The sequence below is a fragment of the Colletes latitarsis genome, chromosome 5 (assembly GCF_051014445.1).
Source record: "Colletes latitarsis isolate SP2378_abdomen chromosome 5, iyColLati1, whole genome shotgun sequence".
NCBI lineage: Eukaryota > Metazoa > Arthropoda > Insecta > Hymenoptera > Colletidae > Colletes > Colletes latitarsis.
Genome location: NC_135138.1, coordinates 35,382,157 through 35,399,713, shown reverse-complemented (window position 1 = coordinate 35,399,713; position 17,557 = coordinate 35,382,157). Strand labels below are relative to the sequence as shown.

Sequence of the window (17,557 nt, the reverse complement as noted above, 5' to 3'; positions counted from 1 at the left end):
TGCCTGCAAAGCGTCAACTATCAGATATAAAGCATCCTAAAATTAGTGATACAACCCGAAAGGAGATGATTGTCCTCAAAGAAATCAATCGATAATGTGGAATAACATTTTTCTGTTATTAAATAATATTTTACGAGTCTTCGTTAAAAAAACTAATCGATCTTGAACCCTCTATTGCACTCATTTTATTTTATTAACAAAACTGAGAAATAAAGAAATTATTTCTTCGTTATTTATATATATCCATGAATTATCAGCATTCATAATAATATCAAACAAATTATTTTTTTGTTGTTCCTAATTATTTTTCAATAATTCTTCGGCTTAACTTTAACAGGTCTGTTTTTATTAAGAAAATGATACTTTTAGTAATAAATTGATTAAGTTCATCGAACTTATTTCGTAAACGAAGACTCGTGCGACAAAATGTTACGCTACATATTTAATTTGCTATTTTGGTAGGCAACTACAGTCGCGTAGAACCATGTGTTTCGGGTTGTCTTGTATATGGAAGCGTAATTTATTGCTTTGAGCGTCGCGATTTGTGTGTTGTGCGTCGCGTTTCTCGATTAACTTAATGCACAACGAACCTGCTCGTAAACGAATGCTGTGCGAGTATCGCGAACGTATCCGAGAATTCCAAACGGGGATAAGTTTCGAGGAACCGTTTGTGCGTATGGTAACTACGTGAAATTAATCGATTAATTTTCGTAAGTACGTTTCGTACGGTTCACAGCACGCATTTTAAGCATCGGCCCGCTCGCGTACAAGCGATCAACTGATTCGCTAAAAATTATCTAACTATAAACATATAGCAACACAAAACTATAATAGAATAACAATTATAATTATAACCCGGGATTATTCGTCGACGACCAATTTTTCAACGCGACCGAAGGTAACGCCAAAGCTTCAGCGTTTAAGCTGCAGCATGTTAATTAAAATAATACCGTTGCTGGTTTCTACGCTTCATTCGAGTTCGAGTAATTCTCATATTCCCTGAAATTTCGAATGTTGAATGGAGACCGAAAAACGAGCTTTGAAAATACATCCGCGAGCACGGATCAAATCGTATCGAACAGTAGTGATGGGACTAATCCACCGCCATGCTCGTCAAACTTTTATAATTTAGCGTGATTCTGATTTAATCTCATCATTAGTACGCATCAACCGTAGTTTTAAAGCAATGGCACACGAACAATCAATTCACAACTATTTTACAATATTCACATTGGGACGAGTACAGTTAGAGATTGGTGGTTATTGAAATTAACTTTTCAATTTATATTTTCTAATTTATTCAGACATCAAACTTGTCTCATTTAATGGATCGATGGTGGAGAATTAACTTCTGACGTCAATTTATCGATGGTATTTGAACACGTTTCAGTCCCAACACTATCGAGCAATACGATTTCGAGCGTAAATAGAGATTCAAATGAAAATTTATGACCGTCTCTCGTTATTCAAATTGGAGGTCGAAATCGTAGAGTTCACGATACAGATGAAAAGCCAACGTTTGAATTTATTGTAGAAGCACCCACACGTTGTAAATGATATGTGTCTGATAACATATTCAGTCGATCGCGCTGAATGTCCCGCGTTACGTGAAAACGACGATAACGCGTTGCTTCCAGGCATCGTCGTTCCATTAAGCGACGTTAATGCGCAGCATCCGGTTACAGTGATATGATTTGCAATACAATAACAACGGACAACAAGCAGACGCTGCTAATAAACGAATGATAACAATCGACAACCACGAACTTTTAGTTGTCTATTCGCTAATAAAAAATTATGATAACTATTTCGCAGTTCAAACGAACGAACGGAGGAACCATCGATGTAGAAAAGGTATAACTACGGTGGAAGCATTGTTTGGAAGGAGGGATAGAAAGAAATATCGTTGAATAATATCGTTTCACGCGAACGAGTAACTGTTGAATTACCAAATAGAAGCGATACGAAAATAAATCAGGTAGGTACATATAAATTTAAGTAATTCCATTAAAATTCGCGTTGTAATCGAATAATTTAAATTTATATATACATTGTGTTTTAAAACGTTGGGGAAAATCGAAAACATGCAAATTCCTCATCCAAAAAAAAAAAAAGAAATCGAAAGATCATGTTGCATTTTGCATTTTTCGTTTTCCAGATGCAAACAATTAAAGTTTACTCGTGAAAAACAAAATAACAACTTTTCGATTTCTCTTTAGACGAGAAATATGGAGCGACTTGTCCCATAGTTTCAAGACATCCTGAATATACTTATATTCTTTTATTTCGTTTCGTATAATTGAATAACGAGACGACACAAAATATAAAATTTAAACAAATTCATAAATTTATCACGTTCAACAAAATTAAATCCCAATTATATTCTATATAAAAATAACAATAAATTACTGAATATTTAATGAAGTATGGAAATTCATTGTGGTCTCGGTAATTTGATATTTATTATAATATTTTCGTTGATATTACTTTAAGCTTTACTGGATAATATTTTTTTAGCATGTATATAGATAGTTGTTCGTTATTAAAAATATACGACGATGTCTATTTTATATTCCTCTTTTAATATGTTATAGAGTTACGTTCGTAAATTATTATATTATTCAATAAAGAGGGTCGACATTGCGATTGAAAATGTTATAATAAATAAGTTTGCGGAGATTACAATGAATTTTCAAAATCTTTTGCAATTATGCTAACGATCGTTTATTGAAATATTCAGCGATAGACGATATTTTCTCAGAGGTCTTTAAATTGAAAAATTAAGAGAAGGCGGAGGCGTGTGAAAGGAAATGAAGTACAAGTTTGCAAAGAGTAAAAATCTGGAAAAATGTAACACGGATTCCGATTAAATAAATTAAATATGACGAATAAAAATGGCATTCAGCGATTCGCGTAATCTGAAACGAAATACGAAAATCAGCTCGCTCTTCGTAATAGGGAAGGAAGGCAGCTAATTTTATACTTTCGTCGGTTTTCGTTTAACCACAGACAGTGAAACGAACAGACTGGGTTTCTGATGTAATTTTTATATTCTGAAATTTGATCCCTTTTGTCCTGTACCATGTGAATTTGTTGAGTTAAAGAAATATCTAATTTAAAATCATTCAACTTGATCTGTATTGTTTGTTCTTTCTTTTCGATACGCGAGATAAAGTTTCAGTTTTTAAAATCAAGATAAGGAGCAATTGATGCATCAATGCAAATTGATCTTCGTGGCTCGTCGCTAATAATATCGATTAGACTAAGTTAATCCGACTTCGCTGACCTGAATTTTTATTTCCTTCTTCATGGCTTGGGCGGCTATTAAACTTTTCTGTTTTTGCGTGTCGCATACTAATTTGTATATTGCAGTCTGTCCAGTAGAGAACTTATCGAACTCCTTCTTGAGATACATCATTTTTTAACACCATAGACAATAATCGAATATGTCTTCACATTTTTTTTAGTCATCTTTAGATATAACTTCATACCAAAGATACTTAAATCAGGTATTTCTTTTTTATTTCATATGTTCGTTCAAATTCAAAGATTAACGAAGTTGCAATATCAACAATATTTAGTTGCTATTACGGCTAAAGTAATTAATGAAGTTGGGAATGTTATTTAGTTTGCTAACCTGAGTTATTCTTTTTACCTCGTAATAATTTTGAACGTTTTAATTAAAATTTTTATTGCCTGGACGTGAAATTGAAAATACAGCTCGGTCACGTCGATTTATTTTACGAAATAAAATATGTTTTCGTAATGTTCGATATGATCGAAGCACCGCATTAAATTTTTTCTTTTTCTTCGCTGATTTTAACGAAATCGAGGTTCTACAAAAATTGGTCAAGCATAACGAAATCTCGGTATTTGTTCAGGAATATCCACACGCCACTCGTGTTTTCGTTTAAAAGCTCATCAATTAAACGGGCTCTTCCTTTTGATCAGTGGTCTAAACCGAGAAATAATTTGAACTAGAAAGGGCCCCCGTCTGTCGTTTTATCATCCTCTGATCCTTTATGAACGATGACGTAGCGATCCAATTCGAGGAACATACTCGACTCCTATGGCTTAACTAAATATTTGGTAACTTTCATTGGTAAATTTCAGCTCTTCTTTCAGTTACGGTGATTTTTTCGCTTAACGATATCTCTTCTACTGCTATTTTTTTTTTCTCGACTTAAAATTCTCCGATTAATGTTACAAAAATATGTCTAATTTTCTTGTAAGCATAGATTCAAATAGTGAATGTTCTTTCTTACGGTAACTAAAATCTACGAACTTTTTCGATGAATTTATAACGTCATACTTCTATTTCCTCTCTTATTTTTTAGTCTGGTATGTGTCAGCGCGTTCTGTTACACGATTTCTTGTTTATTTCTTATTATTTATTTTCAATGAAATTTATTCAACATCAATGCACCATTTTATTCTAGCTATCAACAAATTATCTGCGTCTCTTTGCTATCCACGCTTACTTAACCGTCTTTTTATTGAGAATTACGTCGGTAGATTAGTATATTTCATTTTAATTCGTTACTCTAGCGATCGATAGAAGCAATGTTTCCAATTAGTGAAACTATATAGGCGTTCATGTGCCAACTTTACTCTATAGATAGTTTAATTTCGTGTTTCTTCCGTGCAACTGTCTATAAATAAGTATCATATCATCCGCTTTTCCACTTCAACATTTTTTTGTTATTAGAATGTACCTTATAGACCGAGAAATCTATTTTAAATCATTTCGATATTATATTTCCTTCGAATAGTCAATGGAAATTCGTTTCTCTTTTTTATATTCAAGCTATATTCTTGATGTAGATCTAATTTGTTTCTTCAAACAAAGATTGTACTTGCTCCAACAATAAATTGCTTGCAGTTAATTCTTGAAAGAAATTGCACTTAGAGACTATTCATTTTTCATTTGTTTTTGAACATTTGCACAGCTTTTTCAATTACTAATTCATATCGGTGATTCGTCACGTTCCTTATCAAGAATTCTATTTAGCTTAAAATTCGTCTTTCTACGTTCAGTTAATCAATGTTTAAAAGCTGATCTATCGTTGAGTGTTCCAAAGTACATTAAAAAATATAAGGGTTTCATTATCGTCTACTCGCTTAAACGCGAGCGATGATCCATTTACTTACATTATACTGTAATAATACTCTTTCGAGCAAGTACTTTGCATGAACTCAAAGCTTGACGTTCAAAGTAACGGGGATGAAAATCGAAATTTATCGAACAGTTCCGTCTGGAAAATTAATCGATAAGAATTTCCTATTTCAACAGTATAGTAGCAGACAGTTTCGAGTGAACAAATTAACAGTGGAATGTACGACGCAAGACGATCGAAAAAGAAATAATTCTTTCGATAAATGTTAATTGAAAGTGCGATATGAAACTTTGTCGTAAAAGAAAAATTAGAAACTAAAACTTCAATTTGTATTTATTCCCGAAAATTCCATGTACGATATGCAATTTTTCTCTTAATTAAGTAATATCCTTTTAATATAAAATAATACAATTTCTAACCAGACAAATACATAAATGTGTTCTATTTTCTCAAAACTGAAAATTCTTGCGAAAGTATTTCATTTCACACTATTGAATTATTTATTTAAAAAGAATATCCTTTTCGATGCATTATTCTTCGATGAGAAAAATTATTTAATGATTATTCAAACGTCCACGAATTTATCAATAGTCCAACTAAACGATAAGTATCTGAACCTGCTATTGGATGCCTCCGCGAGAGAATATTGGATTCTCAATCGGTTATGTTAGGTAACAGAGGATCAAATCGAGAAGAAAATGATTTCTATGTAATTTTTAACCGCGAAGCACGATCGCGAAACGTCGAATCGATCGAATTTCGATTTCGCGGAGACGCTACCGACGACAATTTATCCCGATTCTCCCTTAAACGCGTCTCCCGTTAAGAATTGCACGAAATCGCAGGTACTTCGGTATAGCGGCGCGTCCTGTTTAGAATCAGAACCAAGCAACTGTGTCGGGGCTTCTTAGTTACGTAAATGTATCCTTTAAAACCCGACATCGAGTCCTATGTATCTTCTTCTTAGCTGTTTGCATCAGCCGCCCCCGTAAACGGCTGGCTACCTTCCTGTTTCGGCAGTGCTGATAGCCCAGCTGACGGTTCCCCTCTGGGCAAAGTAAAGTTACAGAGGGAAAGCGAGGGAGAAAGTTCGGCGTAACAGAAACGGAAGCAAAGAGACAGAGGGAACGCAGCGCATAAAGGAAGAAACGGGAAAGATAAAAGTGAAAAGTCTGGAAAAGCGGGGAAGCAAAAGGGAAGACATGAAAGAGACGGACGAGAGAGAGAAAGAGAGAGAGAGACTCTCGGAATACGTTGGCTCGTTTCGTCAATCAATACACTGAGAATAACTACCGAAGTTACTACACGAACGTTTTTCCGCGGTTATTAAAATACCGTTTAATCTCTCCGCGGATTATTCTGCGAAGTCTGCTTTTGCCTGTATACGACACAGGATGGCTGAGTTTATATTCAAACTGTTAACGTACCGCGTAATAATTGGACACGGAACGTTCCGTTAATTTCATCGAACTTTTCGTTTATCCTCGAATTTCGCGATCGAGTGGCTTCCGACGAGTCTTCGATCGCTAGTAGTGCCTCCGCGGAACAACGACACAGCAAATCTTCGAAACGGTTTGCGATTTTACTAATAATAGTAATACTAACGTTAGGCGAGGCAATTATTATTTTTTTTTTTCTCCCAGGATCGCTATTCGCGCGAAATTTGCGAGGACCCGAACTGGACTTTGTCCTCGGAAGCGACCCTTCGGAAGGATCAATCCTCGTACTGGCAGTTTCGCGGGTGGCTACTTTACGTTTCGTAGAAAAGTGTCGCGAATTGTTTTGGCGTATCGAACAATGGCTAGCTTTTTTTTTTCTGGAAACGCGCCCAATCGAAAAGTAACTCTGCTTTCGATCGAACGTGGAGAGAACCAGGTATTCGTAAAGAAACAACTAACTTTTATTCTTGTTTTTTCCTCGAGAGAGTAGCAATCGAAAATTGAGCAATTGGCCTTCGTTCTTTCGCGGTGTTGTTGGTAAGGGATTGTTATCAAAGTGTATCACTTTCGTAATATGCAAACGAGCGGCCATATTGAATAATTCATCGTCATGAAAATTAAAAGGCCGCGCTGCATATTCAAAAGAATAGAAATCGTACGCGTCCCGTTTCCGCAGGGACGACTCGTCCGATCGATTTTCTCCAGGTTCGATCCCCTTATCTACCCAGTCAGTCCTGCCGTCGATGAATCCACTCAAACGTCCAGACAACTCTTTCTGCACCTGTACCAGTCACAGAGGTCTCTCGTACGCGACACTTAATTGAACTAATCCTAACCCTAGAACGACACACGTTAGTGAGCGATCGGGCGTCCACACTAAAAGCACTTGGACAATCCCGTAGGACTTTTTAAGCTCGATGTTCAGCACATCCTCGGAGTCCTTCCCCCGGACGAGAAAACACGACGCGGAGAAAGCTGGGGGGACGCGACACACGGCGGTGCCTGATCTCCGTCGGCTCGCAATAGGGAAATCACAAACGCACAAAAAGTTTCAACGAACGCGTCGACACCTGGCGCGAGATCTCGGTTCCGGTTAAACCGTGACCCGAGAGGCCAAGGTATCGATCGTCCAGGGATGTCATCATGAGTACCAGGGAGCCCCTGACGATCTGTCGATCGCCGAGCGTACGTCGAACGCGGCGTTTCTTTCGCACGACGACGTCGAACCTGAACCCGAGGTGGCGACCACCTCGAGGTCACTCTGACTCCGAACGTTCGGTGGCTCCTGCCAGCTGGTTACCAGGTTCCCCCAGCTGGCTCCACCGGTCAGGTAGGCTAGAAGGAGTAGAATGAGGCACCCACCTAGGCACCTGCCACTAGCAGCGTCCACGGAACTGCAACCGCTCATCTGGTTCTCGGTCGTTGGTTTTTGTACCTCTGGATGTGAGACGCGCTCTACCTGCTGACTATCCGTCCATGGATCGCTGTCCGTGTCCACCGCGTTGTGCCTCGCCCCGATCGCCGTATTTTCCTGGGCAGCCTCCTGGTGATTCACCGGAGGCCCTGGCTTGTCCTTGTCCAGGTCGTCGCTGAACTCCAGGGACGTCTCCGTGCCGTAGAACACTAGCCTGAATTCCTCTAAATTGTCTGGAACAATAGAGAGTCGTTGTAGCTTTGACTTGACGAGTAGATCGCTCTAACGAGACGAAGAATTCAGCTGTAGCTTCAAGAATATTTTCAATCTACAACTAACCTGGCAAGATCTCAGTCTCATTAGCGATTTATTCGTTTACGATTGCATTTTGTCGGGAAAAGACAAACGAACCTCTCGTTATTCAAAACTTTGTTTTAACACTAAACCTACCAACACTTTATGTATACTCATTCCTACCATGACCGGTTAAATGACTATTCATTTTTTCTTTTACCAGACAATGTACTCTTAGTAATGCTGACTAATTATTATACAAATTTAAATTCATTTTCAATTAAATAAGCATTTTATAGTCGATAGGAATTGTTGAAACTTTTTTAGGTATGTAGTGTCAAAGTAAATGTGAAATTAAACATAGAAGGGATCATAAATTATAGTAGTTGGTATATTCGTTGCATAGAGGATGAAACGCCCTTTAAAATGAGCGTTTGTACGAGTCGATAGCTTTATTAGTTCCGGAGATATAGCGATTTTAGTTTCGAGTCGATGCGGTGGCTAGTTCCGGAAATAAGTGTTCGAAGCGTTTGTTTACTACGGCCTTGTCAAGGCCATTGACCGCACGTGACTCGGAGAAACTAGGTCACTCGGCCAGATGGTCACGAGTCACGTACGAGAAAGAGAGGTCCAGCGCGACGTGTCAGACGAAGACAGAGATAGTCGAATTAAGAAAAATTATCATTTACATAAATTACGATATCTCGAAAACGGAAAGTCGGATCGTCAAAAACCAAAAGCCAATTTAAAGAGGAGGCTTTGCCGCTTCTAACAATGTCTCAATTATTTAAAAAACGCTAGTAGTTTCGGAACTGCACGTGTGTAAAGTTTAACTATTTTTAATACGCACTGTTAGACTGTTCTAAGGCAGTGGAGACTGAAGATTCTTTCCTTTAATCTTTGCTATATATTTTCCATTTACATCGGAAGCTAATCGACTTTTGACCGATAGTGGTAGGTTTAGTGTTAATGTTGTTTTATTTGTTTAATGTTTAATTCTTGAGCAACGATAGGGTTCGTTCACTAGAAAGGTTTTTAAATGATAAAAACACATACATCGAGCTATAAGAAGGGTGCTTTATAAGTGACAAATGTAAAACACATATATGTAAATATATGTATTTGTATAGTCATGCTAAAACACAAAGATTGGGTAATTTTCAAAACGTGTCATCTTGACGACGAAATGCGGGAAATGCAAGATTCATCTGTCTGTAAGGTTGCATTAGGGTCAGGATGAATCATACTAGAGGATATTGTTTACGACCAAATTATAAATAAATGTCTATTCTTAACATAAAACTGATACCTAGTGCTTACGTTCTACTGTCTTAAATTCTACATGCCAATCTAATGTAAGAAGATGAAAGCTTTTCGCGTTGGGGCATTATTTCAAATTTATAGATGAGCTATGTAAAATTTGAAATTTATTTGCAGTTTTATTCAACAGCTGTTTAGATGAACGTTTAATATTCATTGCATAGCGGATACATAAAAATATAAAATATGCTGGTGACAATATCGCTTACAGTAAAAAGGAAACAGCATTAAATAATATACATTTGCTAACATTACAATAAAATACTCTATTGTATAAAAGTAAAAATGTAATGTCGTTCTATAACTCTTAAATAACTCTGGTTTACGTATAATAAGCTTTGGTATATATTCGTTTTAAAATAATGTTGCAAAAGATATTTTGATTAAAGTTTAATCTCCGACTTGATAGGAAGCTCGGTTTCAATTTTGCTTTTACAGCAGACTGTGCGGGGAAATTACATCGAACTATGTTTTCCTTTAAGAAGCGTGATTACCTGGATTTCAGACATTTTTCCCGTCCTAAAAAAGGAACGAAGAATCATAAGACGACGGTAAGTTTTGTGCATTAGCGAGATAATTTAAAAGAAAGGAAATTATCGATAACGATCATTGAACTAAAGAAGAAATTAAAGTTCTTCAGAATCGTTTCTCTTTTATGCAAGATTAATCTTTTGGTCATTTGTCTATTTCGGTGAAATCCAATCGGAATTCAGTCGATAAATTGTTGGAAATAATTTGCAGGGATTTGTAGTTCGAAGTGTAATCTTATAGTTCCATTTTCTAAAAGTCACAGGTTATTAATGGTGGAAAGTGTCCGAGAGGTACGTGGAATCAAAAGTGCTTCGAACGAAATTGAATTCGGATAAAAATTATCGATTCTAATAAATAACTTCAATTAAAGTCTTCATCTGATGCTATTTATCAGACGTTTTAGCGTTAATTGAAAGGTTTAACAGTTAACATTTAATTGATTCTCTTTCATATGAGCTTCAAATTAAAATATATATTGTCTTATTTAATGGTAACTATAGAATACTTACGTATGTTTCAAAAATTTAAGTTTAATAGTTTTTTTAAATCCTCTAACTTGTAATAATTACAGAAGACAACTTACAATTAAACATTCTTGTATTATTCTTAACTAAGAGTTTCTCTTTTTCTCTTTCTTACAGAATTACAAGGATCTATATTTTTACATTCGAATAGAAAATAGTTTGTAGTCTCATTATTTTACTATATAGGAGGAAACAAAACTTTTTTGATTGTTGGAATAGAGTGAAATAAAACCCCGTATTACATCTGCAGATTTATGGCCGTAATTCGTTACTCTTTCAGGGTAAGTAACTATAAACTTCTTGTCAACGGTGGTAATAAAAACGACATTCGCTCGTTATGGTGACGGGTATATACCATTGTAAAAGATTCGTCTACCTGAACGCTTACGTGTGGGTGCCGTTTTATGGACTGTCAAGGGAAATAACTCGTTATTGCTCTGATCAGAAATTAATACGATCTTTATCGATCGTCGTTAAAGTCTTGATTTATTCGGAATATTTTGCGAGTTGAATCGTGTTTGTAAAGCTCGAAGAAGAAATCATAAATGTTCATAACATCTAATTTGTAATTTATTTAATTTAACGCTCCGAATCTGTGTTCAACTAATGCAAATTTATCTTTAAGGAATAATTAGGCGTCAATGTAATATGTTGACCGCGTAATGTTGCACAGTGTGTATCACGGTACCGCTGGTTTCGAATAATAAGTGAACTTCCTACTTCATTTATGCTTTCAAACTGGAAATCACATTAAACGTGTTATCCTCATTTCCATGTTCCAGTAACCATGGACAAACTAGTTAATTTCAGCTTTATCAAGTGAGAAACAAAACTCCGCGGGAGTACGAAACACAAGTCGAAAGGAATTAGAGTAATAAACGTTCTGGTGTTCGAGTATAAAAGTAAGAAACAGGAAAAATAGTAAAGTATATAAAGAGTTCATCACGACGCGTTAAAGGGGATTTTCCGATATATTTTATATTAGTTTTACCGTTTATTAAATGACTAGCCAGGTAAAGAATTAATAATTAAGCAATTATTAGATGCACTGAAATAGGTTAATATTTGTTAAAATAAATATCTAAATAAATAGTTACAAGCAATTTAAACATCTGGTAATATATGTGTGCAAAATAGCATGTGATAGTGGCACTGTCTATGATGTAGTTTTACTAAACACACATTTTCATGCACACAAGCGATTTAGAAAGACAAGCATTACTTGCAGCGAAGTCATTGAAAGTTTTGATTAAAAGGCGCAGCCTCCATACACTTAGTTTAACAAGTTTTCTTATTAGGGCCATAATACCTTCCAACAAGCAAGACTTCAATCAGTAGGGAATATCGGGGAAACTCGATATAGTCAAATTATTTAGACGCTAGATATATATAAAACAAATAGGAAAATATCTATGAAGTCTGTTACTTTAATCTTCACTTCTATGCAGTGCTTTATTTTCTAATGCATTTTCTTTAGTTTTTACTCGTGGTGTTTGAAGACCAAGAGTTAAAATATACTTAAGAATACTTTTCATTCGCTCATTTACCCGGTCTCCCCTACTGTGAAAAACTTTATTCGCGAAATAATTAATGAAAAAAACTTTGTTCGCGAAATGAGTTCGTGGGGGGAAAAGCTGGCATGCAAGGAACATTTAGTTAAAAGTATTTTATTAGTTTGATATTAAAAAACTGTTAGCAGTAACAATTTTTCAATCTACAAGTTACATCGAATGTATTCGAATGAAAACTAATAATAATTACATCGTTTGATTATAACAAACGTGATAATTCTTCAACGTGTAAACAAAACTGACAAGAATGCTGGGGAATTGCCTCTTGGAATCTACAGAGACTGGTGGTATATAATTAATAACATATTAACAAAATTAGCAGTGATTACATCGAAGTGCAGTTACATTCATTACAGAGCAAACGAAAGAAAAATTGTAACGGGGCAGGAACTAAATTATATCAAGTTCAATTAACTCTGTAACTCTGTACATGGGTGCACCTTCTAACTTACACACTACTGTTGCAAGATGCAGCGAGAAGCTGCACGTAAATCAGTTGCAAGTGAAAACTGACAAATAACTTCTCGTTTTAAAAAGGGCTATTCCAAAGAGAAAATTTAGAAGACTCAAACTGCAGCGACTGTAATTCACACTATCAACATTCTACGTGTTTTCAAGCTTACCTTGGAAAGATAACAACTACATTATCAGAATTATATTTGCGTTTCACTTGCAGCGGAACTCGCGACAGGCAACATCGTCATTCACGGGGATTGCTCATTACACGAAATTACATCCACGTCAACGAAATCTGAATACCGTTGTCCGTGTTCTTCGAGTCCAACATTTGCTCGTCTTGCAGCAAGTCCAAACCCTTCGCCCTGGTCGCGTGTTGTCCGGTACCACGCACGCCGGAGAATATAGGATAGAGAGGGTAGAGTTTTTGAATCTTGTGATACTGTTGAAAGATCTTGGGTACGTTTTCGATGATGGGCTTCGCTGGTGGCTCCAAGAGGATCAGGCCCGTCTGAAGGGACGACACGGTCACTATTTCGACGAGTCTTTGTCTGTTCGTCGTTCTGGTGGTCGGAGGGATGGTGGTGGGTCTGGTTTGGACGACCGTGGTAGTAGTGATCGGACTCGGTGTACTCCTTCCACGTGGCTTGGATGTGATCAGGCGCACTTCTCCAGCGACACTGGGCCCTCTGACCGCTGTCAACCCTCTCAACGTTTGCACGGTTGGCTTAGGCGTTGGTTTGTTCGCCGATTTGCCGTTCTTGTGCTGCCCACGCGCCTTCCCCTTCCTCTGCGATTGGGTCTGCGCGTTCACCACGTACGGTGGACTGAGATTTCCAGATTTCTCGGACTTGTGCTGAGTCTGTTTGCTCTTCGAGCCTGTCAGAGAATTCTGCGCCTTCGAGAACACGGTCTCCCGTGGCTTCACGAACGGCCTCCTGGGGATGTTGACGTTGGCAGGATTGTACAACGCATATTCCGTGCGATCAGGCAGCGTCGCCGTCCCGTAGAAAATCAACGCCCACTCGTGTAGGGTTGCACGACCTGATTCGTTGTTCGTCAGACCAGCAGGAAATCGGAGAACGTTGTTATAGTTTTGGTAATAATTACTAATAACCTCTACTAATAATTGATAATAACTTGAAACTGATTGTTTCTAAGACCCTCTGATTACTATCATGGAGATATCACAACCTTACCTTTCACTACAGACGAGGTACACGAGTAAACCTCACATCCAATGTATTTTTTCGGGGAAGCATTTCAGGCATACATTATATTTTCAGTAAAGAATTTTTTTCTCGAAAACGCGTAGGAATTCGGGGGTATGTCTATTGACCAAAAATGATTGTAATTGACCCCTGCAACTGAAAATAATTTTTTCAGAACGATTTGAAAAAATTTTTTTTCGCCGGAAAATTTCAGGGGAACATATCAATGGTATGGTCAGACATTACATTTTCGGTAATGAATTTTTTTCTCGAAAACGCGTAGGATTTCAGGGTTATGTCTATTCACCAAAAATGATTATACTTGACCCTTGAAACTGAAAATAATTTTTTTAGATCGATTTGAAAAAATTTTTTTTCGTCGAAAATTTTCAACATCTACTTTATATAATTCATCAATAAAAAATAAAATATATAAAATTCCTACGTCTACTGTATATTCTTTCGAGCTCTCAGATGGATGGACGTCTAACTACGTACTGAGCTATTGTACTGGCGCTCACTTTCACTAATTCAGTGAATAGTTTTTCAATTAGCTGCTATCCATGAGAAGGGGATGCTAAAATACCCTCCGAATTTTCAGTTCGGCAGTCAGATTGGGCCAGGATAGTTCATAAGGTGTAAGGTCTACTCGTATACCTCGTATGTGCTTTTACTCCCTACTAAAGGAAACTTTGCCAATGATACGGAGTACCAGTTTTGGCGTCAGGAAACTCTTGTGTTTACAACATGTTCGTTGTCTCATTAAAATGCTTGGAAGCCTGTACTGAACATTTATGAGCAAACGCTGACGCTTGGATTTTAAATCATCGACGATCATTTCCAACACGTTGGTGGAATTCTAGAGTGATACAATATTGTGTTTGGTCGATGATAATGAAGGTGTTCCGATGACAATGTACAGGGAATCAAAGCAAACGTGACCGTGTAGTGGTTTAAATACATTTACTTGATGCACAATAGAGCAAGGTTCTACCTTGTACATGGATACGACAGATTATTAGCTCAAGTTAACTCAAATCCATCGGCTTTAACGGGCTTCTAGCTTCAAGTGTTTCTACCGGTTCCATCTTGCACAAGGTCAGCTTCCCCTAGTGGTTTATGAGATCCGTTGGTGCTGGATGCGATCGCGAGGGAACATGCTTCGAATATGGAATTATGCCCTTGGGAGGTGATTCAGCAGCTTACGTGATCTCACATGCTCGGTTTACGAGAATTCCCTTCGTGTCCTCGAAGATGAGATAATAAGATAGCAGATGGCCATTACTACTCGCGCTAGGCGTTAGTTTACACGAACCTGATGACACTATTCGCGTTCCATGGATAATTTCGAGTTCAAGCGAACGACCAAAAATATTTCTAATTATTTTCTGTTATACTTTTATCGTATTTCCAAGAGAGGTGTCGAAACGAATACTTTGAGATTACCTTATCCCATTAAATAAGAGCTATTTGATAGCTAAGTTCATTTCGACTAAGCGATTATGGTTTCAATGTGAGAAATTAGGGATTTGACTCGCACGGAATGCATCCTATTAGTACTGCCATCTCGATAGACTGAGACAGTCTCGCGATGATCGAGGAGGATATTACGCAAACACCTGTGCCTTGAATACATCTGTGATACAAAAGTTGACGCTGGGAATTTGCTATGCGCGGATACGAGAACCCGAGATGCTCCATTTAGGGACAAATTTTACGTAATGAAGTTTACACAGCTATTAGCTTTAATGGGGCTGTAGAAGCAGCCTGAAGTGGTTTTAATACTTGCACAAGGTCATTTGCTTCTCCCGGTGAGTGAAAGCTACCTCCACCGAAGTCGAAGTACGAGTTTGAAATCAGTTGAACATTCGCCGTGTACAAGGATTATTGTATTTTCGGTCTTAAATTGGCGAACTCAGAATTTGATAATCCTTTTACGAATTCGACTGGAAGAACGCCTTATTACAAGATTAAACTTTAGCATACAACGAAAGCTTCGTGTCTGTGCTTCTATAGTCTTCCATGCGTTCACGGAGCGAAAAGATGGTAATATTGTCGATATTAGTAGTTGAAATTTTGTCAAAGATGGTGAATTAGTCGATGAGCACGAAAGAGCTCGGATGATTAGATCGAGGAGGAATCGAAGTTTTCGTGAAAATGTTTTGCGATCTGAAACTTCGCAAAATGCACAGCGTTTTTAACTGGAAATACCGTACTCGATAAAGAAAAGAACAAAAAGATTTATACAATGGGCTTACCTTGATATCGACCCTCATTGTGGATTTCAAGTTTCCACGTGCCGTGTGGCCTTTCGCCCCAAGTGTGAACCGACATAAATGGCCATTGATTGAAACCAGTCTTCGAGACGTCGTGTTGCCTTTTTGCAAGCAGAGTACTCTTCGTACCCTGTGGAGATGTTAGTTGTATCTGAAGATCTCCTCTTCTGGAGGCCATCAGAGATACCTTCGCCTATGAAAATCGAATAATATTAAATTGGAGCGTACGAAATATTTTTTCTATATATCAAATTATTCTGAAAGACTTTCAGTGAACAGAAATTTTTCTAATACTTTGATCGATACATGTCAACAATAGGGTTAAATCAGAGTTAAAGAATGTAGATAATGGGTACGTTTAGAATCACGTTTGGGTATAGAGGGTTAATCGAACGATGATATGATTATTACAATTCATCAGTTCGATAGCTAATTAAAATGGTCACCGTACTAATACGATATACGGAAAACGTTTTTGAATAAAAATTAAACCGCGCGCGAGAATATTTACGGCAGTTCTTCGTGTCGAAGTGATTGAACCCTGTTAAGAGGAAAACTATTAACCTTCTGCTTGCGCGAGTGACACGGTACTTACCTGCACGTGCTCGAGAAAATTAACACCGCTACACTCCTTGACGTGCAATTCCAGACTTAACTGGCTCTTTGGTGGTATTGGCCTATAATATATATGAAATTTAGGTCAGCCACGGAAGTGGAACACGGTGTGTCTCGATTTTATTTTTAAAAACGCTTATTCCGTTGGTTCCGTTAAAAAAATTATTTGTACTTATTAAGGCGTCGCCTTGCAAGTTTTCACGAATACTTTTAATAAATTGCTGCCATCGGTAGGCGAGACAATAGAAAATTTAGCTCTGAAAGGGGGAAGAGGAAACTCGATGTATCTCAAGACTTACCTGCCCATGTGTGGCGCTGAAACCTCGCATTTATGTTGTTCTGGTACTGTTCGCCACCTCCTGGCCAAACGCACCATGGCGGCGGCGTCCATCAACCCATAGCCAAAACTATGACTCACTGAAAACAAATTTCAAGAATTATTCTGACAATTTTTGTAATTTTTCGTTGATTATAGAAGAGATTTTTCTCGATATTGCACAGTGATACATCAAAATTTCTTTCTACTTTTTTGATTTGTTTTTTATACGAACATAACTTTGTTTACATCGTAATCATAAAAGTTTATCAATCTGATGTTGCACCATTCATAAAGAATAAATCAAAAATTAAGTTCATTGGTTAATGAGATCATTATAATTTATCGACAACACGACTACGCCTTCAGAATTTTCATCTCGGAAGCACAATTGTGGCATAAATTTGATTAATAATGAGTTTGAAATTTTAATACATATTGTTTCAAGAATTAAACGTTGTTTCGTTCAGGTT

At 37.2% G+C, this 17,557-nt stretch overlaps 1 protein-coding gene across 4 annotated transcripts in view; it reads right to left on the bottom strand.

Annotated features, from left to right (window-relative positions):
* The window catches only part of LOC143342170 (furin-like protease 1), a 216,105-nt gene that overhangs the window by 10,912 nt on the left and 187,636 nt on the right, over positions 1–17,557 (bottom strand). For 3 of the 4 annotated variants that reach the window (XM_076765764.1, XM_076765762.1, XM_076765763.1), the window contains 5 exons: positions 17,068–17,185; positions 16,749–16,830; positions 16,136–16,346; positions 12,970–13,710; positions 7,919–8,203 (listed from right to left, as the gene is read on the bottom strand). In XM_076765764.1, coding sequence (XP_076621879.1) covers positions 7,919–8,203; positions 12,970–13,710; positions 16,136–16,346; positions 16,749–16,830; positions 17,068–17,185 — 1,437 coding nt within the window. The remainder of the gene's footprint in view (positions 1–7,918; positions 8,204–12,969; positions 13,711–16,135; positions 16,347–16,748; positions 16,831–17,067; positions 17,186–17,557) is intronic. The other variant, XM_076765765.1, reaches the window with a different exon arrangement.